This window comes from Malus domestica, chromosome 01, assembly GCF_042453785.1.
Source record: "Malus domestica chromosome 01, GDT2T_hap1".
Taxonomy (NCBI): Eukaryota; Viridiplantae; Streptophyta; class Magnoliopsida; order Rosales; family Rosaceae; genus Malus; species Malus domestica.
The window spans coordinates 19,960,515-19,987,164 of record NC_091661.1 but is presented as its reverse complement, the minus strand read 5'-3'; the positions used below and the strand labels follow the sequence as shown (position 1 = coordinate 19,987,164).

The 26,650-nt window shown below is 40.1% G+C and overlaps 2 protein-coding genes across 2 annotated transcripts; both read left to right on the top strand.

The window, feature by feature from the left end:
* Positions 1–4,262: 4,262 nt before the first annotated feature.
* Positions 4,263–11,839, top strand: LOC139188004 (adhesin AWP1-like). Its single transcript, XM_070804827.1, has 2 exons — positions 4,263–4,781; positions 11,666–11,839. Exons 1-2 carry the CDS (start codon positions 4,263–4,265, stop codon positions 11,837–11,839), a joined length of 693 nt encoding a protein of 230 aa, XP_070660928.1.
* Positions 11,840–23,125: 11,286 nt separating this feature from the next.
* Positions 23,126–25,160, top strand: LOC103409182 (NAC domain-containing protein 43-like). The gene is made up of 3 exons (XM_029099745.2): positions 23,126–23,511; positions 23,664–23,944; positions 24,282–25,160. The coding sequence occupies exons 1-3, from the start codon at positions 23,325–23,327 to the stop codon at positions 25,077–25,079; spliced, it is 1,266 nt and encodes a 421-aa protein (XP_028955578.1). The 5' UTR covers positions 23,126–23,324; the 3' UTR covers positions 25,080–25,160.
* Positions 25,161–26,650: the final 1,490 nt, after the last annotated feature.

The window sequence follows — 26,650 nt, the reverse complement described above, 5'->3', positions numbered from 1 at the left end:
GTTGTAGAAGGCTTAAGTGATGCCAATTGGATTTCTGACACTACAGAATCCAAGTCGACAAGTGGACTTGATATGTGTGTAGCATATTGTCTCGATTTACTATTGCGGTGAACAGTTCAAGATCTTCCACATCCACTACGTCACCAAGTAAACCCGATATGCTTTCACTAGGGTAAGTTCAAGTCCAAAAGACACTTCACTCGATGCATATCATGTCTATTCTCTCTCAATTTTAGGCAGCCTAGTCATACATTTGCATTCAAATGTGGGGTGTTATAAGTATATTAGTGGTGTTTGAATGAAATTGCAACACAAATGTGGGGTATTGTTGGAAATTTTGAGTAGAATTTTATTGTCCCACATTGCTCACCACCACAAGGTTTCCTCACTTTATAAGGCTTTGTCCCTTATAGAAAGTGATTAGAGTGATGGACCTTGGAGACTAAAACTGGGCTTACCCTCGGGGTTGGGCTTTGGGGTGTAATATCAATTTATTAATAATTAATTATCAAAAGATGGGCCTTGGGCCTCTTGGGCTCTGAAAATTAAATTCTTTAATTAATTATTTTTAATTAATTTCGAATTTAATTAAATTATTTTTTTTTATGAAAAGACTCATCTTTTCAGATGAAGTCTGAGAGCGTATCTGAGAAATAGATGGAGCAACAAACCCTTTACGTTAAACAGTCGCCTCCTAAAAACATATATGTTACGAACAAGCATATGCTCACTATAAATACATGCATCTGCATATCATTCAAATCATTGAAAATCATTAATCCTCATATACCAAGCATACTGAGAGTACCACAAACAAATTCGCCAGAAGTCTAGTTTTCCAGTGCTGGAATTCTAACTTAGATCGTTGAATCCTAGTGAAGCAGACGTCCGTAGAATTACAAGCATTGAGTAGGGACGAAATTTCTGTTTCAAGGACATTGCGGTACGCAAGCCTTGATCTTCAAGTTGTTTGTTTTATATTTTTGTTTTGTTCATACTCTGTTAATTTTTATATTCGCATTTATTGTTTATTAGCATATATAATTAAATCACGGATTGTTAACTTATATCCAACAAAAGCAACCATCATCACTATTGGTTGTGATTGAAATATTACATTTTGGCCAAGATGAAGTAAGTCAAGATGGAAACCTGTTACTCTCGGTCCAACGGTGATCTTTCAAGCCAGTTGGATTTATTAGCTTAGGAAGGAGCGATTTAACCGAATCTTGATGGAGTTGGGGTTACTAAATCTTAGTGGAGTTGGGGTTGCTGGATTTGGCATTAAATCAACATGTCTAAACTAAAAAGGATTAGGATATCTTTGACGCAAGATATTTGGATTTGTGTTCCCTAGTTGGTTTGGGATTTGGTTTTAGTATAGGATTTAGTTTCCCTATATTCTAGGGACTTTGTGTAAACCTATAACATCTATTAGTATAAATAGATGGATGTGGAATAGAGTTTTGTGTGTGAAAGTTGTGAGAGGCATAAGTTTGTATACTTGAGAATACTTTGTGTTTGTGAGTTCTCTTGTATTTGTTGGTAATCAATAAAGGTTCCGTTGTTAGAGAGGTACTCCTATAATGGAGAAACTCTAAAATCGTTGTGTTTTGTTTATTGCTTGATTGGTTTTTGGTTTAGTTTACAACAAGTGGTATCAAGAGCCTAGGTTCTTGCGTGGGTTGACTATCAAACAATGATGAAGATTGGTGATTCCACCAGTAGTGATGATGTTGAAGAAAAGTCTGGCACTAGTGTAACCAAGACGACGGTTCAGAGTGCTAGGTTTGAAATTAAGAAATTTGATGGAACAAACAACTTTGCTATGTGGCAGTGTGAGGTTGGAGATGTCCTCATACAACAAGGTTTGGTTATCATGTTAAAAGACATGTCATTTTCAATGAAAAAGGAAGAATGGGAAAGATTGAATGCTCGTGCATGTTCTACAATTCGGCTATGCTTGGGAAAGCAACAGAAGTATAGTGTTATGAATATAACTTCTGTGAAAGAATTATGGGCTGCATTGGAGATAAAATATATGAAGAGGAGTGCAGAGAATCGACTGCATCTCAAGAGCAAGTTGTATAGGTTCCAGTACAAATAGAGCACGAAGATGATTAGTCATCTAGAAGAGTTTAACAAGCTTCTAACTAAACTGTAAAATCCTGAAGAGATAATCAAAGATGAAGACAAGGTCTTGATCCTGATGAACTCATTGCCTGAATCCTATGAGCCTTTCTTGACTACTTGGATTTATGGTAAGGAGACAATTAAGTATGATGAAATCTCAAGTGCTCTTATGAATCATGAGGCGAGACACATTGACAGTTAAGAAAGGAATAACTCTGAAGCTTTGATGGTGAGAGGGAGATCAAAATAAAAGAAAGGTTCGTACAAGAAAAATAGTAAGTCTCGTACTAGAGGAGTCTCAAAGAATAGGAAGTTCTTGGATAAAGATGAGTGTGTTTTTTGTCATGAAAAAGGACATTGGAATAAGAACTGCCCTAAAATCAAAGAAAAGACTAGAAAGAAGAAAGATAACTCAGAAGCAAATATGGTTAAAGTCGAGGATGAGGAATTTGTCTATGCCCTAACTACAATGAGCATTGTGGATTATATGAAAGAGTGGGTGCTCGACACAGGTTGTATCCATCACATGGCTTCTCAAAGGCATTGGTTTTCAAGCTTCAAAGTTATAAATGGAACTGTGTATATGGGAGATGATAACCCATGTATAACTCAAGGTATTAGAAGCATCATGATCAAGCACCATGATGGTGTGATCCAAGAATTGCATGGTGTAAGGTACGTCCCAAATTCGAAGAAAAAATTGATCTCACTAGGCACTCTCGAGTCACCAGGCTACAAGCTTTACTCGGATAACAACATGCTCAAAGTTTCTAAAGGAGCACTTGTCATAATGAAAGGGCCTCGGAATGGCTTACTTTATATGCTACAAGGAAAGACTTTGGAAAATAAAGTGGTTATGGTAGCTGATGAAGTGCAAAGTGATACAAGTGACTTGTGTGGAGCCAAAAATATTCACAGGGCAACACGTGGATTTTTGGACAAAAATGACAAAAATACTCTTGCAGTACAACGAGGTTCCTACGCGCAAGCAGCGGGCAACCCTCTTTCAACCAAGACAGAAGTGCCTAAAATAGGTAACAATTCAAATTCCATCTCATCAAATCCTTTCTACAAGTTAATTCCCAAACACATTCCTTTTAAATTATGTTAATTGGCCAATTAATGGGTTTATTTCCTAATTAACCCATTAATTGTCAATTAAATCATCCATTATATCCAAATAACTACAAAATACATCCAATTCAACCCTAAAACACCACATGGCCGGCTATCCCCATTTCAAAACCTAATCCATCACTTTTTTCTACCTTTTTCACCATTTTTTCCTTTTTATTACCCAATAAGTTCAAAAACCACCAAAACATTCATCTTATGTTTAATAGCCAAATAAATTGGCTAATTAAACCTAAATTAAACCTAAAAACCCTAGCCACCTCCTATCCCTATAAATATACTCCCATTCTCACCAAAAAGCTAATTCCAACACTTTGGCAAAAATCCCAAAATTCTCTAAACACTCTTTCTCTCTAAATTCTAACTTTGGCATCGGAGGTTCTTCGGCCAAAGCCCCCCCCATTCATCGTGGGCGCGTGAGGCTCTTGGCCTTAACCTAAGGTGTTAATTGTTTTGTAGGTGCAAAATCGTCCAAGATCGAGGAGGAAGAAATTTGCATCCACAAATTGGTGCTTTCATTGAGAGTTGAAATCCATACTCGTAGAAGACTCTCGCACAAAAAGGTTTTTTCTTTATTTTCTAGTCCATTTGAATATTTTTCATACGTTCTTATTATTAGAATTTTTTACTTGCAAAGGTTCTTTGATAAAACGTATAAGCAAAATATAATGGCTAGAAATTTAGAAAATTCCACAAGTGAAAATTCTAATGTTCAAGAAATGGGATTGCGGAGATCCGTGAGGCTAAATGCGACAATAAGGGGAACGGCATCATCATCACGAGCTTCCACCATGGGAACCACCGTGGTGGCTACCTCGGTAGCCACCCACGGCGAGGTCCATGGTGCCTTCACCACGGCCACCATGGGAACCACCGCGGTGGCTACTTCGGTAGCCATTCGTGGCGAGGTCCATGGAGCCTTCACCACCGCCCGGAGATCCGTGAGGCAAAATGCGACAATAATGGGAGCGGCATCACCACCACGAGTTTCCACCATGGGAACCACCGCGGTGGCTACCTCGGTAGCCATTCGTGGCGAGGTCCATGGAGCTTTCACCACGGCCCGAGTCGTGCCATCTAAGGCTCACGGTACCAGGACCACGACCCAAGCTGTGCCATCTAAGTTTACGTGGACCCAAGCCCAAGCCTCGCATTCACATGCACCGCGCATTGAGCAACCTGCTTCCGTCGAGCAACCCACTTCCGTGGCCCAGCCTGCTCCCGCCATGCAATCTGCTTCTGCCAAGCAGCCTGCTCTCGTGACCCAGCCTGCTCCCGACGAGCAGCCCACTACCGTGGTCCAGCCTGCTTCCGTTGAGCAGCCCACTCCCGTGGCCCAGCCTGCTCACGCCAAGCAACCTACTCTCGTGGCCCAGCCTGCTCCCGACGAGCAGCCCACTCCCGTGGTCCAGCCTGCTTCCGTCGAGCAGCCCACTCTCACGGTCCAACCTGCTCTTGCCAAGCAGTCTGCTCTCGTGACCCAGCCTGCTCCCGACGAGCAGCCCACTCCCGTGGTCCAGCCTGCTTCTGTCGAGCAGCCCACTCCTGTGGCCCAACCTGCTCCTGCCAAGCAGCCTGCTCTCGTGACCCAGCCTGCTCCCGACGAGCAGCTCACTCCCGTGGTCCAGCCTGCTTCCGTCAAGCAGCCCACTCTCACGGCCCAACCTGCTCCTGCCGAGCAGCCTGCTCTCGTGACCCAGCCTGCTCCCGACGAGCAGCCCACTCTCACGGCCCAACATGCTCCAGCCTGCTTCCGTCAAGTAGCCCACTCTCACGGCCCAACCTGCTCCTGCCGAGCCGCCTGCTCTCGTGACCCAGCCTGCTCCCGACGAGCAGCCCACTCTCACGGCCCATCATGCTCCAGTGGCTTTCCAAGCAGCCCAAGTCGACCCAAGACTATCTCAACCATCCAGACCTACCATCGAGCAGGGGGCATTCTCACCATATTTTTTTTTACGGATTTGACATTTCCCAATTCAAATCTCGCGCCCGGAGTCTACCACATTTCCACTGCCCAAGGAGGCGCATTCCTTCCAAGCTCTTCCAATCCAAATGGTGAACAACACTTGTCTCGACAAGTCATAGAGTTGACGAGCGCCCTTGCACAACAGACAACTTTCGTGAATCAACTTTTGTAACGTATCGGGATCCAACGTGCCCCGGACAAGGTATCCCGAAGTAGGACAAGGGCAGACGAACCTTTCCAGCAGCGTCCCAGCAAGCAGCCATTCGACCAGCCACGAGCCGAACTTTCAGGCAGTGTACATTCCCGATTGGGCCCCCGAGATAGCGTATACTCCCGTCTTAGCGCGCGGAAGAGCGTGTACTCTCGACTAGGCCCACGGATGAGCATACATTCACGGTTGGGGTCACACTCCGATAGTCAACATGAGCAACCTTCCGGACAAAGTGTTCATTCGCGGCTAAGCCCACAAGGAGCATAATCCACCTCACATCAGAGTAGGCAGCACGACAGACGGAGAGAAGCAGTCACTCAATCTAGCTCAAGTTCAACCAGCAGCCTGCGAAGAACTCGCTTGCCTGCTAGGAACGCACCACATGCACTGCATCTGCGGCGTAGACGAGCCAAACACATGGAAGAGCAGCCTAGACCAGCAAGTCATGGCTGGGGGCAGCCGAGAGCTCCGCTACCCCAACAAAGGCAAATTCAGGAAGAAGTAAAGAGACGCTTGACCAAGCGATTGCATAATTTCCAACGCAACGAGGTCACCGACAAGGCACTACGATGAAACATGACCAACATAAGCAGGTCACCCTTCACGGACGAGATCGAGCAGGCAGAGCCTCTACGAGAGTTCAGCATGCCACATTTCACATCTTTCAAAGGGGATGAAGACCCGGAGAGACACTTAAAGCGCTATCGAAGCGCAATGATCCTTTATCGAAACAACGATGAGCTTATGTGCAAGATATTCACCATCACTCTACAAGGCGAGGCGCAAGATTGGTTCTACACCCTGCCGCCGAAATCCATCCGGAATTTCTACAAACTTTCTTTGGTTTTCACCAAAGAATATTCATCATATCGCTCGATCAAAAAGAAATCTGATCATTTGTTCAACGTCAAGAAGAACCCAAAGGAGTCACTTCGCGACTATGTGAGGAGGTTCAAAGTAGAGAAGGCAAAAATAGTCGGATGCAACGACTCGATAGCTAGAGCAGCCTTCCAAAAAGGACTTCTAACAGACCACCCGCTATTCGGAAAATTGATCATGAAATAAGATCTAACTCTGGCAGACTCTTTTGCTTTGGCAGAGAAGTATGTACTTTGGGATGAGGCTCGCCAATGCACATTCAAGGACTTGAAGAAGTACCCGACATCACCTCCCTAGAAGCAGCGGAGGACTTATTCACATGTTTGACGGTATCTAAAGTAGCAATAAGCTCTACCATCATACGAAAAGAGATGGGGGCCCGACTACCTGTATTCCACAGTTACCTGTATTCTACAGTTCAAAAGCTCTCCTCGATGTTATTAAAAATTCAAAAGCTAACTTTGACGATAGTTGTTGCAACCCAGAAGCACAAGTTTTACTTTCAAACGCATGCAATCATCCTAATGACGTACTATTCTGCCCAATCCAGACGCGCGACGATAAAGGCGTAGACCCTGGCGGATGTAAAGTTTTCTAACGAACGCAACACTGGAAGGACACACTCGAAAGCAAGTTTTGTCCTCGTCACCCTAAAAGATTCTACATAGGAGCAACATATACCGGCAGTTGAGTACCATTTCTTGCTGCACATCACACGGCCTTAGCCGACCCTTGCTCAATGATTCAACTCTAGAGTGGCCCAATACCGGCAGTTGAGCATCTTCTGTTGCGTATGACATGGCCCCATCTCCACAGCTCCCTACTGCGTCTTCATGCCGAGCCTAGGTGACGCAACAGAGCGGCCCAACGATGCCTCAGAAGTAGCCGAGCACACTCTAGCTGCGCCTACTCCACCCGATGGAGACTTCTGGCATTTGCATGTTGACGACGCAGAAAAGCCTTCATCACTGCCGGCAGAGAAGGCTCCAAAAAGATGGATCCCATCTGGGAAGGTCCGTACAAGATCAGCAGAGTAGGGGGCAAGAGTAATTACACCCTCACCACCATAAAGCGGCAAAAAGATTGAAAAGAAATGGATGGCCTACAATCTGAAGAAGTACCATGTGTGACCTCCCGCTACATCAAAACCCGAAGACTCAATAAGCTCGACGGGCACCACCTCACAAGCTGAGGACTATCCAGTTGTTATGCAGTTCCTACCTTACAGCTAAAGTTCTCGTTTATTTCACTCGTTTTTCAATGAGGAATTTAGAAGTAATCACAACTTGGCTTGGCTGCATGCTTACAACAACTAATCACTCCTGCACTTCAAAAGAAGACTGCGCCCTTCTTAGGGACTCATCGCAGGAATTGCGCCCCCCGATGGACCAACCATGCTCTCCAGTGCGAGAGGGTAAACCAATTCTCCGATACCCATATGGGTTAGCTCTCCAAGACGGGAGGATAAACTTTACACTCCGAATATCCAGACGTGGATGAGCCTGGTTGCCCTAGTATAACTAGATGCACGATGGCTTGCGCCGGGATTCCTAGAAGTAGCCACAATGGTCTTTTTCAAGGCTTAGCTAACTGAAGGATTTTGGGTCTCTTGGCCTAATCCGTGGGGAACCGGGCTCTAGAGACGGAGATGGCACATTACGCAGTACATCCGATGGACGGCTGCCCTGGAATCCTAAAGCTGCTACCGAGTGCACTAAGGTAGCCTACGGATTCCGGAAGACTGCCTACGGCTTGCCCTTCGAGCAGTGAAGCCGCACTAGACTTATACAACCGCACATTCTTGTGAAAGGTTAAACAAGCTAGCGCGCATATACGAAGTTTTATCCACTGCCGACATGCTACGTAGTCGATAAGCTTCACCTCTGCCAAGCGCGGAACAACCTACACCAAGTCCTAAAGTGTTGTGATACTTGCTACGCAACCTACGGAATTGAAGAAAATCAAGGTTAACAGCCTAGTGGTTACGCGGACTTGTCTGCTTCTGTAAGTAAGGCATCCGGCTGCCAACCCTATGGCTAACAACTTTGCAAAGTTCTACACCAACACCTACGGCTGCATAGGCTACGCGAGTTTATCTGCTTATAAAAAAGTAGCATGTCTGCCACTGGTCTATCAAGTCTAAAGGTTAGGGCATGAACAAAAGAAGTGAAGATGAAGAAAAACGAAGGAAAACATGTTTATAAACAACTAGCAAAGGCCGAAGGAGTTCAAGCAAAACAAAAGCTACAAGGAAAAACAAAGAAAATCCTAAAGGCTACCTAAAATACTACACTACAGCAGCTTAGACATCCCACGACTACTCGGTCGCCACACCTTCAACAGCCGTAACGCTCTTAGCAGCGGCATCATCCGGCGCTTCACCCCTGGCTGCCCCAGTCTGGGCACTAACTTCTCCAACTACTTCACCAATGGAAACCTTAAAAGTAAAAGCAAGCAAGTCTTCCGGAGAAATAGAGAAGCTCATCCACTCTTTTCTTAGCATAAGTAGCGAAACGAAGATCATAAATTGCAAACTTAAGATCTTGAATCTGAGGCGAATCAATCTCAGCAGCAAAGGGAGCAGGCTTTGGCGCCACTTTAGCAGCAGAGTCCACCTTACCACTCTTCATAATAGCAAGTCTCTACAAAGGTGAACCGGACTTGGCTCCCAAAGAACGTCCTGGTACATACTTCGGCACTGGGGGCATGATAAAACCTTTACGCTGAGTAATCTTATCCACAATTGTACTAGCCATTCTCAACATGGAAGACGCCACATGCTCAGATCTAGCAGCCTTACATTTCTTTCCATTGGAAGAAGTCATGTCAATCACATACCTCTTGGTAGCAAGCGGACCCTCATAAGCAGCGAAAAAAGTCTTTGGTTTTTTCTCAGCCGGCATCTCTTGAGCAAGCAGAGAAGATCCATTTTCCCACCTTCACTTGCAGCAGGATCCACAACAGTGATTGGACGAGCCAGTGCATCCGCTTTGATCCTATTCCCCTCATCTTTTGGGAACAGCCCACGTTTCTCCTGACGAAAAGAGTTAAAGTAGCCAACGTCATTCGTGGTACCTAGCAGGGAAGTTCAACCCAACATTCCAGCAGTTCATGAGGTTCGCAACCTCTTCATTTCTCTCAATCACCAGCCTAGCTCGAGTCATGTCCAAAAGCCTAAAAAGACATGAGCCATGTGACTTGCCTAACACTGCGCCCCAGTGCCACAATCCGAGGTCTCAACCACACAAGCTGCCCTTGGTTCTAGCCAAGTCGAGCAGCTTAAAGCAGTGGTCCCTACCACAATACCTCATCGGCCCATGCCGAGTCGACTCCTGGCCCATGCCAGCCGATGTGCCGCACCACCCCGACGGCTGCCCCGCGTTAGCACTATCCACGAAGAAGACGAAGAAATCAACGAAAGACGGTCCTTTGCACGGGCAAGATGTAGAAGATTGCTAGAGGAGGGGCAACAAATATCCTCTAAGCTATCTCTCTCTTGTAGGGTAGAATAAATCGCTCTCCAAAGTTGATTTAATAACCCACTTAAGGTGGATTTAAATAGGCTTTGAGAGAAATTTATTTCCCTTTCCTAGAAAGATCTAATTTCCTATTAAAGAGAGAATCTACATCAAAATAGGAAGCAGTCCTAAGTTTCCTAAAGCAAGAAGATCTCTACACCTGCTGCCCTTTTCTGCGAGCAGCCCAACAGGTGTGGGGGCATTTGTAGAGCCAAAAATATTCACAGGGCAACACGTGGATTTTTGGACAAAAATGACAAAAATACCCTTGCAGTACAACGAGGTTCCTACGCGCAAGCAGCGGGCAACCCTCTTTCAACCAAGACAGAAGTGCCCAAAATAGGTAACAATTCAAATTCCATCTCATCAAATCCTTTCTACAAGTTAATTCCCAAACACATTCCTTTTAAATTATGTTAATTGGCCAATTAATGGGTTTATTTCCTAATTAACCCATTAATTGTCAATTAAATCATCCATTATATCCAAATAACTACAAAATACATCCAATTCAACCCTAAAACACCACATGGCCGGCTATCCCCATTTCAAAACCTAATCCATCACTTTTTTCTACCTTTTTCACCATTTTTTCCTTTTTATTACCCAATAAGTTCAAAAACCACCAAAACATTCATCTTATGTTTAATAGCCAAATAAATTGGCTAATTAAACCTAAATTAAACCTAAAAACCCTAGCCACCTCCTATCCCTATAAATATACTCTCATTCTCACCAAAAAGCTAATTCCAACACTTTGGCAAAAATCCCAAAATTCTCTAAACACTCTTTCTCTCTAAATTCTAACTTTGGCATCGGAGGTTCTTCGGCCAAAGCCCCCCCCCCCATTCATCGTGGGCGCGTGAGGCTCTTGGCCTTAACCTAAGGTGTTAATTGTTTTGTAGGTGCAAAATCGTCCAAGATCGAGGAGGAAGAAATTTGCATCCACAACTTGTCTGCATTATGGCACATGAGGTTGGGATATGTAGGAGAAAAAACATTGCAAGGATTGATTAAGCAAAGGTGTTTAAAATGAGCAAAAACTGGAAAGATAGAGTTTTGTGAGCTCTACGTTCGTGGCAAACAAACAAAGGTGAAATTTGGCTCAGCTGTTAATCAAATCAAAGGGATTTTGGACTATGTTCACTCTAATGTTTGGGGGCCTGCAAATAATGCTTCTTTAGGTGGAAAAATATGGTTTGTATCTTTTATTGATGACTAATCTCGCAGATCATGGATATATATGATGAAACGAAAAGACAAGGTTCTTGACATCTTCCTGGAATGGAAGAAGATTAGAGAACAAGACTGGAAAAAAGATTAAAATATTGAGAAGTGACAATGAAGGGAAATATACTTTGATCCTTTCTTCAAAGTGTGTAAAAAGGAAAGGATTACTCGGCATTTCAGTATTTGATATACTCCACAACATAATGGGATTGTAGAGAGACTAAATAGGACCTTGGTCGAGAAAGTACGTTGCATGCTATCTCAAGCTAAGCTGCCAAAGAGATTTTGGGTAGAAGCTATGCATGTCATGTGCTTAATTAACTACCATTAACAACATTGAAGGGTAGAACACCCATTGAAGTGTGGTATAGAGAACCAACTAAGGACTACAATAAGCTACGAGTGTTTGGATACAATGCCTACTTTCATGTGAAGGAAAACAAATTGGATCCATGAGCCAAGAAAGTTGTCTTTATGGGATTCAATAGCGATGTGAAAGGCTTCAGACTTTGGTGTCCCGAGTTGAACAAGATTATAATAAGTAGAGATGTGACATTCGATGAAAGTCACATGAAATTGAATGAAGATGTTCAGATGGTGGAGCTTGAGGAACAAGTAATTGTGAATTCACAACCAAGTAAGGAAGCTGTGGAAAAAGAAAGACAAGGTGATCAACTTGAACATGAAGAGAGTGATCACGAAGAAGAAACACCATCAGAAGAACTAAAGATACAAGATGATTGCATACCCAAAAGGAAGGAAAAATGAGACATATCATTTCCTGTGAGATATAAAGATTGCATGGCATGCATGGTATATGCATTGCCAGTAATTAAGGCTGAAATTCCTACTAATTTTGAAGAAGTAGTAAATAGTGAAGACAGTAGTAAATGGCATGATGAGATGCTCTCCCTTCACAAGAATAAGACTTGGGAATTGGTGAAGTTGCCTAGAGAAAGGAAATCAATTAGCTGTAAATGAGTTTATGCAAAGAATGATGGAGTGGATGACAAGAGCTTGATAAGATTTAAAGCTAGGCTGGTGGCTAAAGGATATGCTCAGAAAGAGGGAATAGATTACAATGAGATTTTTTCTCCTGTGGTTAAGCACTCCTCCATTCGAGTATTGCTTGCCCTAGTTGCACAATTCAACCTTGAATTGGTACAACTAAACGTGAAGATTGGATAAAAAAAATGTGAAAACTGCATTCCTTCATGGAAACTTGGATGAAGAGATTTATATAAGACAACCCGAGGGGTATCAAGTGAAGGGCAAAGAAAGATCGGTTTGTAACCTTAGAAAATCTCTTTATGGTTTGAAGCAATAGCCCAGACAGTGGTATTTAGGATTTGACAAGTTTATGAAGGGTCAAGATTATACAAGAAGTCACTATGATCACTGTGTTTATCACAAGAAGTTGAAAGATGGTTCGTTCCTGTACTAGGCAATATTTCAGAGATAGAAAAGTTGAAAAAGGAAATGAGAAGGGAGTTTGAAATGAAGGATCTCGGTGAAGCCAAGAAAATATTGGGAATAGAGATCTCAAGGGATAAGAAAAAAGGTTTGGTGTGTTTGTCTCAGAAGCAATATCTTGAGAAGTTGTTACAAACGTTTAGAGTAACAAAAAACACTAAACTTGTAAGAAGTCCATTAGGTGTTCACTTCAAGTTGAGCAACCAACAATGTCCCGAAATTGATAAAGAAAATATGAAGATGGATGGTATCCAATATGCTAATTTGGTTGGAGGATTAATGTATGTTATGGTGTGTACTCGTCCTGATATAGCACACGCAACTGGATTTGTTAATAGATTCATGCATAATCTTGGAAGAGAGCGTTGGAATGCTGCTAAGTGGATACTAAGGGATTTACATGGAACAAGGGACAAAGGTATTTGTTTTAAAAGATGTGATGAAGGAATTGATAAGTTCTTAGTTGGATATGTGGACTTAGACTTTGTTGGAGACTCAGACAAAAGAAGATCGACGATTAATTATGTATTTACTATGGCAAAGGGTCCTATATGCTGGAGATCAATATTATCAACCGCAGAAGTAGAATACATGGCGATCGCTAAAGCTATCAAATAAGCAATGTGGACTCTAGGGTTGTTAGGAGACTTAGGTGTAGAACAACACAAGTTGGATGTATATTGTGACAGCCAAAGTACCATTTATTTGACCAGATATCAGGTACATCATGCTAGGACTAAGCACATTGATGTCTGATATCATTTTGTAAGAGCAGTTGTAGCTGAAGGTGAGATTCGTCTAAAAAAGGTTGCTACAGAAGATAATCTAGCTGATATGTTGACAAAGGTGGTTAATGTAACTAAGTTCGAGCACTACTTAGATTTGGTGCGGTTAAAGCAAGTTTGATCATGCGATATGGTGGAGCAATGGAAGTTGTTGGATGCCTCGTTATGGATTTCATGCCAAGGTGGAGATTGTTGGATTTGGCATTAAATCAACATGCCTAAACTAAAAACGATTAGGATATCTTAGACGCAAGATATATTGGAATTGTGTTTCCTAGTTGGTTTGGGTTTTAGTATAGGATTTGGTTTCCTATATTCTAGGGACTTTGTGTAAACCTATGACATCTATTAGTATAAATAGATGGATGTAGAATAGAGTTTTGTGTGTGAAAGTTGTGAGAGGCATAAGTTTGTATACTTGAGAACACTTTGTGTTTGTGAGTTCTCTTGTATTTGTTGGTAATCAATAAAGCTTCCGTTGTTAGAGGGGTTCTCCTATATTGGAGGAACTCTAAAATCGTTATGTTTTGTTTATTGCTTGATTGGTTTTTGGTTTAGTTTACAACAGGGGTTACTAAGGGATCAAATTTAGGTGTGGCTCGGTCGAGTCCTAAATGGATTAAAATTGCTAAGGATCAAGATGACTTTTGATAATATTCGAATAATTTCAAGAATCAAAACTTGGTTGTCATGAAACCTTCTCATGCTCTAAAAAAAATACTACCAAGCCTAACCCTCTGGTCAATACACATTCAGTTTAGATTAACAACACTGTGTTGGCAACCGGTGATATATTCAGTTTGAATTAACATCACTAGAGGCATCCAGTCGATCGAGAAATACCTTCATTTTGAATTAATAACACTACTTCAAGTTTGTTGGTTATCTATTCTAGTCTTAGCCGGCGAGGAATTTTCGATTCTTTTAGATTATTAACAACTCCGACTGAAGAGGTGTGACTGATTTTTCGTAGGGCTATTACACAATTCGTAGGGAAACATGAACCTCTACTATTGCCGATTAAAATACTACAGAAAATTTCTCTTCTCTTGATTCAAAATTCTAGCAAGAGTCTCTTCCATTTTATATGTTCTTAAATAAAAGCTTGTACAAACTAAAACTTTTAGTATTATTTTCTAGTTAAATCTTGAGCGTTCTTGTATAATTTTTAGTGTGGTTGGTTTGTCTTTGATACTACAAAGCATTGACAAAGACACAACATTAGGATGTGTTTCATTATTGTCCACAAAGTTTATATCCGCTTTGTACACTATATGTAGGGATGAATAATTTAAGTCGTAAAGATATTGATACTACAACATGTCTTGAAGCATTAAACATCAACAATCTATAGAATACCAAACCCACAAATATTCCAACGCCCTTTAGTAGCCTAGTGGTGAACATGCTAATGTCTTGGGGTACTCATTTTAATTTGAATGTTAAATAGCTTGACGCCAAAAATACATTCTTAGTTGGGTATCTTATCAGAAAGCTTACTTGGAGCAACCACCATGATTTGTTATTAAAACGTCCCTCTATATTTTACATCACCATATCTACTTACATTGGGTTTAAACAATCAAATTAGATGCTTCTCTATTTGTTCAACATTCAAGTTCTAAACTTCTCATACTCTTTGACGACGATATTGTGTTAATTGGGGACCGGGGAATGACTTGGTAGCTATTTCATAACTTATCACTGTATTAAATTCTTGAATATGATGGAGGAGTTGAGTGAGTTATGTTACGTTCTTGGCTTGCATATATGTTCATTAGCAATTATACTATGCCATATGTAGTATAATTAACCATTTTTTATTAACAAAAATTAAGAGAGCTACTATTGTAATAATCCACCGATAGCTCCCACAAATATCCTAAAGCATTCCTATATTTTAATTCAACCAAATTCTTGTATTTTTGGATGCCAATAGTGATAATTGCAACATGCCAATTATTTTCACTACAAGAAAATATTGTAATTGCGACATTTTTTTTACGACTCGTGATGCGGCTCTCGCAATAACTACTAAATTTTATTATTTTGTGCGCGCTAAACTTTGGCGCTCTGTTGTTTGCGACAAGAATAAGTTCCGTCGCACACACCTCTGTTGTGAATAAGTAGAAGAAAAAAAAAAAAACACAAATGCGCGCTCTCATCTCCTTCTCGCTCTCCGCCTCTCTCGTTCTCGTTCTCCGCCTATCTCCCTATCTTCAAAGCAGAGATCCTTCTTTGCCACTCTTGCCATAACCACTGATGCTGAGACACAATTGAACCAGGTAAGGATTTATGTTTCTTGCTCATCTCTTAAATCTCCCCCTTCCCTAACCCTAATATTTTCTGTCATCTCTTAGTTTTTTCTTTTTGCCGCTAGAAATTCGAATTCAACCGCATCCCTTCTGATTCGGTAAGATTATTTGAGGAATTATCTTCTAATTTGTTTTTTCTTGGTGCTGCTTCGTCATTTTTTCCGCAAATTCCAGTCTTATCTATTCTCCATTAGTTCTCCCATTGTTTAGGGTTTCTTTTTGTCATTTCTATGTCCAATTTCATCACTAATTGCTTATATTGTTGGAGGATTTTTTTGTAAATGGAGCCAGTCAAAGAAGTACGCTAGCTTGGTTTTGTTTATTTATTCTTTAATGGCACTGGTGACTCGATCAGCAAGAGAAGCAGAAATTTGGTGGTGGATTAATTGGAGAAGGATGAGGAAGAAAGCATTGATGAATGCAGAGACAATGGCGGTGCTTTTTGTGAAGAAGCACGGGGTGGTCAGAAAAAGGTGAGATTTGTAGAGGAAAAGGGAAGAACTGTTTGGAAAGGAATGGTGGATAATGAGTAGAAATCAGAGCAAGACGGAGGAGAAAATGGAAAGCGGGCCTCTAAGAAAAGTGAGAATGGGGTGTCGTTTAAAGGTAGAAGATGAAGTGGGGCATTTTGATAACATCGATACAGAGAAAGGTTTGCGAAGAAGCAAGAAAGTGGGTTATTTTCTTGGGGCCATAAAGGATCGTACGAAGCAGGAAGAAAGAAAAGTAAATAAGCAGTCCAAGAAAGTAAGTAATTTGTGAATTCTATGTTTATGTCATTTGTTGTCAATGTTGTGATTTACTCGTTTTTGTTAATAAGTTACAACTTAAGTTAGCATCTGAAAGATTACCTAACCGTTTGAACAATCTCTAAATTGAAATGTAATGCTTTATTTTACAAGTGCTATTTTTTCATGAACCTATTATATGTAAAAACATCCCTGGAATAGTTCCTGGTAATGGCTCGAAGTCATTTCTAATCTTGAATGTAAGTAAAATGATGTGGGGAGTGCTCAATACATGTCCAATTTACAGGTTGGAAGAAAGCCATATGTATTCCTAGGCATGCCTTTGGCGATCAGTATCGAGCCTGATACAGTTGTCAAAGGGCCATGAAAACTTATTGAAATGGTTTTTGGTAAGTAAATCTCAACATTCTAGATCATATGATTGTGCTGGTGAAGTAATTTCCCCATGAATATGGTTTTCTGCTTCGCATCTATCTGTTTGTAATGCTAAGTCCTAGAAGGAGTCTCCCATGTTGCACTTGATGTTTACAATTTCAAGGGGCCTGGTGTGGCCCTTTCTGTGTATAAATGTTGATGAGGTTTGTGTTACCACAGTGGGCATCGCATACCTTTTTGTTCATTTAGGCAAATGTGCAGATAAACTTTACTAACAAAACCTTGGGTTTTTGGTAGTCTATTTTAGAGTTTTCCGACTTGTCAATGTCGTTGGCTCTTTCCAAGAAGTGGCCACTATACTTGAGCACCAAAAACACTATTATGAAGAAATAGTGAAGTACAATGGCAGGTAAATTTACCTTTGTTGGAAGAAATATTCAACTTGTAAAACAAAGACATGAACATAATGAACCTACTAGTGAGGTTGATTATTTTGAAATATAAACCCCCTTGATAAAGGTAAACTAAATAAACTTTAAGAATTTATATGACATCAGCATTTAATCAATCATTTAATTAATGAGAAAACAGTTGGAGTCTACATCTTTGCCACCACAAAACTATCCCAAATCCTTTGGTTTATGCAAACCTATTGCTCAGGTGGATAACTAATACAAGCTCGAAGATAATTCCAGAAGCAGAAGCATGCATCGAACAAATCCATAGTTTTCATAACAATTAAGGTCCTCATTATGAACCTTTAATTTATTTAAAAATTATACCTGACTAATTAAACGATCTTCAATGTGATTAATTTTTTTAACGAAATATATCTCACAAAGTAGAATTTCATTATAGCCAATTTGGTGATAAGGAGGTACCTCCACGGGTGGAATGGATACAAGCATTCTCCTTAATTATCACACATATTGAAGTAGAATTATTACAAGTAAAATTAATAAAAAAATCATTTCTGCAATGATTTTTGTCCTTCTACAATTTTTCCACTTATTAATATAGGATTAAAAGATGAAAACAAAGAGATACTTAATACTAGAAAACTGAAGGAGCACACCAAGCAAATGAAGGGAGTCACCAAGAAACAACTACGTTGATTTTGTAGGCGGAATCTAGTTTCAAATCATAAGATGACAAGGAGGGAAGAATTTACATTGATCACGATGACACGCCTCAACCCAGATATCCAAATGACACCTGGATGACACGTGCTGGCCGACACCTAAATGTGACGAAAGCTATGAGTGTGTGAATCTACGAGGATATGAAGGAACAAGCAATTCAAAAATTATGCAAGAAACAACATTCACAAAGAAAATGCAACATTATATAGCAGTAGTAACTATAATCCAACTTAAACATGAAAGAAACTGAGTATCCAACATTCACAATTCTGAATAAAGATGTACGAATATGTCCAGAGCATCCCACTAAATGAAAGTGCTAGAGAAAGGTAAGGCATCAAGTAACAAATGATCATAGAAGGAAGCCATACTCAAGTGGAGGGATGCAAGGTCATTGGTAGGGAAATGCCTCGATGCTCGGGTTGTACTCCTCGTCACTATATCCTAAGGGGGCGCAAAACAGAAAAGGCGAGTGGACCATAATTTATATTAATACTAATAATACAAAAACTGTTTTTTTACTGAACATACTAACCCCCTGTTTTGAAAACATATATAATACTACATATAGTAAGTTTTCTGAAAACTCTAATATGTCATGAAAACATTAGTAAAACATGTACGTGCAAAACAATGCTCAATAAATGTGATAATGCTGCCCTAAGAAGAATCTGTAAATCTCAATATTGTACTCTCTAGGGGTATCATAGTCGCCCGAAGGCAGTACATGTCCATCACTCAAAGGTGAAGCTATATGACTTTGGGTTATGCCAGAGAAGAAACATATAACATCACACACCGACACTAGCCGTGGTTAGTGAAGTTGTCCGACATTGGTTTCGTCAATGAAGCTGGGGTTATGGCATAAATATCTTACTCCTTATTCGCCCGAAGGCAATACATGTCCATCATTCGAAAGTGAAGCTGTATGACATTGGGTTACACCAGTGAAGGAACATGGTAGGCCCCATTACTCGAAGGTGAAGCTGTACGACTCTAGGTTACGCCAGAGAAGAAATATATACATAGATATCCTCAACTGTGTCCTATGGCCTTAGACGTCATACCCGTGTTATGTGTATATGTCGTATGATAACACACTAGATAAGCACCAAAAACATATCTCCAAATCTCATATCAAATCCGGAGCTCAAAAGCTCAAAGCCTCATCACAACCATGATAAACCATATTCATAAATCCGTAAAATTATCATATTCGAAACCCATAGAATTTTATATACGGAAATCCAATAATTCATAACCTTTCGGAAAACGTAAATTCAATCAATCATAAATAATGCATCAAAGCAATTTTAATAAATCATAAATTGTTCATAAAGCATAATTCTAGAAATCCGTCAATCATATCATAAAACGTAATCAATTCATGAAATATGAAATGCATGCAAACCTAATATTTTATAAAAACATGCAATTTAAGAAAGGGTCCACTCATAAGTATTTCATTACCGGAGAGCCGCTCGAACTAGGGCGGACTGGATCACTTCCAACTGATGCACCATTTTGGAGTTGTGTCGTGGCCGAAGTTGGCCAGAATATTGCTTGAAAGCCGTTGGACCTTGCTTGAAAATCTGGAAAAATGGTTCTCGGGTTGAGTTTGCATCAAAAAACCACGAAAACTACTAAAAAACATCCTAAATCTACGAAGTTTTAAGAACATTTTAGACCTTACCTTGGTCGGAAAATGGCGAGAACTCACCGGATTAACTTTTTGCACAGTGAACGCACTGTGTAACGAGGGAAGGAGGGAGAAAACAAGCGATTTCTCTACATTCAAGGTTCGTAGGACTCGCAGGGGAGGGAGTGATGGTGGTTGTGGTTGTTGTTTGTGTTTGTATGTGGGTGTGTGTGCGCGCTTGTCGAAGATGAGAGAAGAGAGTAAAGACGAGAGAGAAAGGAGAGTTCTAGAGAGAGATGTCATGGGAGTGAGGAGAAAAATGGCACCACAAATTTGGGGGGGGGGGAACACCTTGCGTCAACCATGTGGAGACCCAAAGTGGAGAAATATCTCCGTTGGTGAAATTACCAAAATACCCTTGTCATTCAAAAATCATAGCATCTTCGTTTTAGCTCCGAATTTGATTCGGTTCACGCCAATGCGTTCGTATCAACGAGATCAACAGACGAAAGTCAACAAAGATCAACATTTCCATCATTAGGAGTATTTTCATAATTTTAACTAATTAAAATGAAATTTTTGAAACGGGTCGTTACACACGATGTGAGCAAAAAAGAGAGAATTCTCTTAGAAGTTCAAAAGAAAAAGACAAATTATGCATCACTTACACGCACGTTAGTAAAATCAATGAAGTGAAAAAGGAAAAATTGGGAGCTCAGAAATAATTCCCCATCAAATTGTATGCCTCTATATGTCTCTTTTCTAATCTTAAATCATAATAGTCCGACTAATATAATTGTATAAGCTTACATTCATAAAAAAAAATTCTTCGTACTCCTATAGGCAAAATCATCAATCAAATTTTTAAATCAAGCATTTCCAACATATTCTTCTCCAAGATGCCCGTTCATTTAATCTTTTTTATGGCATAGTCAACTCCAAGTAATTTTTCAACCACTTTGATTGAATAACCTATTTCTTAGTTTCTTATTTTTCTCAATAACTAAAATTAGAGTTAAGAACTTGAGAGATATATATGAAGCAAGATTGAAATGGAGAGAATGGAAAAGAAAAAAAAACATTAGGAATGTTATCACTGTTCTAAAAATCTCCGCCTAGCGCCACCTAGGCGGCTAGGCGATTGGCCACAGCCTCGATTAATGCCTAGACGTTTAAAAATTAAGAAATGGCGCCTAGACCTGCTGAGGCGCCCGACCTACTGAGGCGCCCACTTAGGTTGCGATTCACTTAGACAGAAAATAGATAACTTTCATTTTGCATTTTATTTTTTTCAATAAATTGTAAAAGACTTGTTAAATACTTAAATGAATACACATTATATGCATGTTCCCCATGTTTTTATTATATTTCAATGCTTTCTAATATATATGTCATTCTATTTTGTAGTTTATAATGAAATTATATATATTTTAACTTTTATAACTTTCATTTTGCATTTTATTTTTTTCAATAAATTGTAAGATACTTGTTAAATACTTACATGAACATTATATGCATGTTCCCCATGTTTTTATTATGTTTCAATACTTTCTAATATATATATCATTCTATTTTGTAGTTTATAATGAAATTATATATATTTTAACTTTTAAGTATAAACAAACACTTATTTACGCGAAATATAATAGATTTACTTAAATTCGCCTAGTTTGCCTAGGCGCCCGCCTAGCTGACTAGGCGCTAGGTCCCAACTCGCCGCCCGACTAACGCCTAGCGTCTTTTAGAACCTTGTTATATGCATGCTAGGTTTGGGAAAAAGAGAGAGAGGCATGTTATAGTTAATTTTTTTTTCTCTTTAATTGTTTTATTAATATATAACTAGTTTGACATTTAGTACTTCATTCTAGTGGTATTCTTTTTTACTTGTAAGTAATTGGTTTTAGGTTCTAATCTCGGAAATGATGAGTTCGCAACCAATTTATTTTTTACCCCTCAATGTAAATATATCATTGTATATAAAAAAAATCTAATATTAAATATTCACATGTATATGCATTTATTAACAATAAAAAGAACACGAACAACTAAGAATTGATTCAGATGATCGAATCAAAATTTTAAAATTATTATTTGATGCAATTAAAACTGTTCTGAAAGTTAAAATAATTATAAAAAAAAATCTATTGGAATAAAAGAAATTAATAAAGGTTAATCGTTGGTCGTACAAATTAATCAGTTATTTTGAACAACAAAAGAGAAAAACCGAAAAAACACTGTTGTAGCGAATCATCAAATTCGTTCAAGAAAATCCAAACGTAAGGCCCTTCGATAGGGGACGGTCACACTTCTTACCCTTACTGAAGAGCGGGCCATGGACCGTTTATGAAAACTAAAGCAGCTTTGAGCAAGTGTTGGCCTCATACATTTCATACATTCATACAATATGAGCTTTAGAAATCAAAGGGCTTTCTTTAGAAGTTTGGCTAATGTCATTTCCTCACATTTTTATCTTTCTCATCTAATGGGCCATGAAAGAGCAATCCCGCACATACCCCACTACCTGTTTTTTAGTCGTGGTGGTTGTACAAAAGGGGGGAGAGAGTGAGAGAGAAAGAGAGAGAGAGAGAGAATGGTCCATGGTTGTATAATAGGTGGTTTTCTAAGGAGATTTTATGGTCGAGGGTCTCAGTTGTGGATGTGAGCTTGCGCCCTACACACTAGCTAGTTTCCCACACTGTCCTATCTGTGGGACCCCTTGTTGATACCCACATCCATGGACCCCACGTCTTTCCACTTATGTGTAATGTAAGGTGGGTGGTTCTTCTTAGAGCAACTCCAGCGGAACTAGAGTCCAATAGACTGACGATAGAAATGACCCAATAGCACCAGCATTCTACTCCGGCCCATGCGGGCAATAGGGCTCAGGGGAGGCCCAAGTGAGAGGCCCGGTTCGAATTGGTGGCCCGAGAGCCAGTGACCACATGATGCAAGGTTGACGTCAGGATGACGTCAGCCACATTATAAAATTAATAAAAAAATGTAAAAAAAAAAGCAATAAATTTTTTTTTTTAAAATGTAAACAATTAATAAAAATCCGAAAAAAAATTTTAAAATTAAAAAAAAAAAGAATTAATTTTTCTATAAATATCCTATCATTATCTTCTACCTTACACCATAATTTAATATTTTTTCAAATATTTTGAGTTGTAATTTCTTATTTAATGAAACATGGTGCAACGAGACCGATTAAAAATCATATCCGAAAATACTAATATTTTATTGCCTATTGCCATTGTTATTCAGTTTAGAAGTGGAGATGTAAAAAACAATTACTGTTTATTAAAGGCAATTACTGTTCACCGAGGGATTTAATAGTGAGTTGCCTTAGGAGGCCCTTGCAACGCTGGTGTTGCTCCCATAACATAGTGAAACTAACCCTACACTTTATAAAAATCATATGTGTACACGTGTCCCATGAGAACCAAAAGCTTAAATTTTTTCATGTATATTCTCTCCCTCCTCGTCCAACGACGTATATATATAGTACTCCCTCATAATCTTTGCGTAACCAACTTAGTTGTTATTACATCCTCCTCTCTCTCTCTCTCTCTCTCTCTCTCTCTCAGTATATATATAGTCCTCCCCCATATTCTTTGCGTACACCAACTTAGTTGTTATTACCTCCTCTCTCTCTCTCTCTCTCTCTCTCTCTCTTACTTCTTCAGTACTCCTCCATCTCATCGTTTTAACTGCTTATATTATTTTGGATTCTTCAAAAGAAGATTCCAGAAAGCTTTCATGTTTGTTAATCAAAATGGCGCCTGAAAACATGAGCATATCTGTAAATGGGCAATCTCAAGTCCCTCCTGGTTTCAGATTTCATCCAACCGAAGAGGAACTCTTGCAGTACTACTTGAAGAAGAAGGCTTCAAATCAGAGGATTGATCTCAATGTCATACGTGAAGTCGATCTCAATAAGCTTGAGCCATGGGATATACAAGGTACATACATACATACATATATATATATATACATACATACATATATATATATATATATAATAAGACGTATACATCTATGTAGCCATTTTATATTTGGAACTTATTGATTATTCATATGAACCAAAGTTTTTATAGTAATGGAATTTTTACAGAGAAGTGTAAGATAGGAACTACACCACAGAATGATTGGTATTTTTTCAGCCATAAAGACAAGAAGTACCCGACTGGAACACGAACAAATCGTGCAACTGCTGCCGGATTCTGGAAGGCAACTGGCCGTGATAAAGTGATATGTAGCAACTGCAGGCGGATCGGTATGAGGAAGACCCTTGTGTTCTACAAAGGCCGAGCTCCCCATGGCCAAAAGTCTGATTGGATCATGCATGAATATAGACTCGACGACAATAATACTAGCAATTACAGTATCAGTAATGTAAGCCATTTTGAATACCCTACAATCGTAAGTTAATAATGTCATTTTTTATGAGAAATGATTTTCATATGCCCATTTTATTATCTCCATGTACTCCTACTTATGAATGACCTTTTATCGAATAAAACAAAAGAAATTCAAGGGACAGTTTAAACAGGAATGTGTAGAAGGAGAAACGTGATCTGCAAAAAACATTGTCCTCCTTAATTATGTTCTACATCTAAAAGATTTTTCTCGACTGCTACTATAGTGATGGAATGTGTGGTACAAAAACTGGACATCCGAACATCTTTCTGACAACAAAAGATGCTTATGTATGTTTTATTCATATGATCAGGTACCCACAGTTGTGGGAGATGCAGCACAAGAAGAGGGATGGGTGGTTTGCCGAATTTTCAAGAAGAAAAACCTCCACAGAAGTTTGAGCAGCCCAATTTTGAGTCCTACTACATCCATCACATCGGAAACAAAAAGTGGCCAATCACTGTTTGATTCGTGTCCCGACGGAGCTTTGGAGCAAATAATTCAATACATGGGAAGGGCATGCAAGGAAGAAGAGAATGAAGCCTACATTAGCAATAATAGCACAAGATTTAACCTCCAACCAATCAACACAGGCATTAGTAATACTATTAATCATATTGGCTTCCATGAGAGGTTCTTGAAACTTCCGACCCTAGACAGCCCAAACTCCACAAGCAGCCAGGATTGTTACCAACCAAACATTCATGAGGAGATGATGGTCACAGAGGTTAATAACAACCAGATGAGTCCTTTCACTGATCATCACCAAAACATGGATTACCATGCACACCACATGGACTCAGGACTCACCAACTGGGCAACTTTTGACCGCCTTGTGGCTTCACAACTCAATGGACAAACCGAGACCTCTAGGCAATTAGCTTGTTTCATCACTGACCCCCGCAACACTATTTCTTATGACAATGATGATCATGATCATGAACTTCAATTACGAAGTACCCTACGAGGATCGTTGTCTTCACCCAACAAATCCTACCAGGCCACACACGACTACAACAACAGCGCGATCGACCTGTGGAATTTCGATCGACAATCATCATCGTTGTCATCCTCCGACAAGCTGTGCCACGTGTCGAACGGTCCTATATAACGGAACAACCCGATATCATATAATATCATATAAGAATGTTATCTAGTCCGTCCAAATCAAAGAAATATATAATTACAAGCACAGTAGTATAAACATAACTCCGCCTATGTCTTACATGGCCGGTCCCAAGCCCGGATAAAGGAGGAGGGGGAGGGCGTCAGGTAGTCGACAGCCGGCACTCCATGATCACGTCGAATCCTTATGAAAATGAATCCAGAACAAAATCACGCTAAAGCTAGGGCGTCACCCGTAAGTGGCGCGCTGTGTGGCCCGAGCACAGTGATAAGTGAGCAAGGGTCGCTGTATCTCCATCGGCACCCGGATGCAGTGTTAAATGAGCAAGGGGGCCATAGAAACTTCTTTTCGAACGACTCCACTCAAAGTTGTTTGGGAGCATATGCTCCTATCAACTTTACCCGGGACACACAAAAGAAGTACTTTGATCCTATTAGACGGGGGAGGGTGAAGAAGCTAGGACAGAAGGGTAGAGTTCAAGAGAGCAAAATGCGTTTAGGAACGTGGAATATAGGAACCTTAACGGGAAAATCTATGGAAGTAGTGGAAGTTATGGTGAGGAGAAGGATAAATATTATGTGCCTACAAGAAACTAAGTGGGTTGGTAGTAAGGCAAAGGATCTAGAAAACTCAGGGTTTAAACTTTGGTATTCGGGCACAAATAGAACGAGAAACGGTGTTGGCATCATCGTGGACAAGACCTTGGTACAAGATGTTGTAGATGTCAAGAGGGTAGGAGATAGAATCATGGCAATCAAGATTGTAATAGGACAAGAACTTATCAATGTGATTAGTGCGTACGCACCTCAAGTAGGGTTGGATACGAGTTCGAAGGAGAAATTTTGGGAAGATCTTGGAGACTTGGTGCAAGGAATTGCTCAGACGGAGAAGTTATTTATAGGAGGAGATTTAAATGGACACGTGGGCAGGGAGACAGGCAACTATGGAGGTTTTCATGGTGGCCATGGTTTTGGGGAGAGAAACGAGGATGGGGAAGCTATCTTGGATTTTGCAATGGCATATGATCTCTTCTTAGCCAACACCTTCTTTAAGAAGAGAGAAGAACATGTGATCACCTACAAGAGTGGGTCGTCAAAAACACAAATAGATTTTCTTCTAATGAGGAAAGGGGATCGTATAACTTGTAAGGATTGCAAAGTTATACCAGGAGAGAGCGTGGCTAATCAACATCGCTTGTTGGTGATGGATGTACATATCAAAAGAGTAAGACAAAAGAACAAGACTTGGAAGTGCCCAAGGACTAGATGGTGGAATCTAAAAGAAGAAAAACAAGTCATTTTCAAAGAGAAGGTAATCACCCAATGTGTGTGGGATAGAGAGGGGGAAGCTAGCCAAATGTGGGATTCCATGGCTAGTTGTATCCGAAAAGTAGCAAAAGAGGTATTAGGAGAGTCCAAGGGCTTTGCCCCACACCAAAAGGAATCTTGGTGGTGGAATAAGGAGGTACAAACAAAGGTGAAGGCTAAGAAGGAATGTTGTAAAGCCTTATACAAGGAGAGGACCGATGAAAATGGTGAAAGGTATAGAAAAGCGAA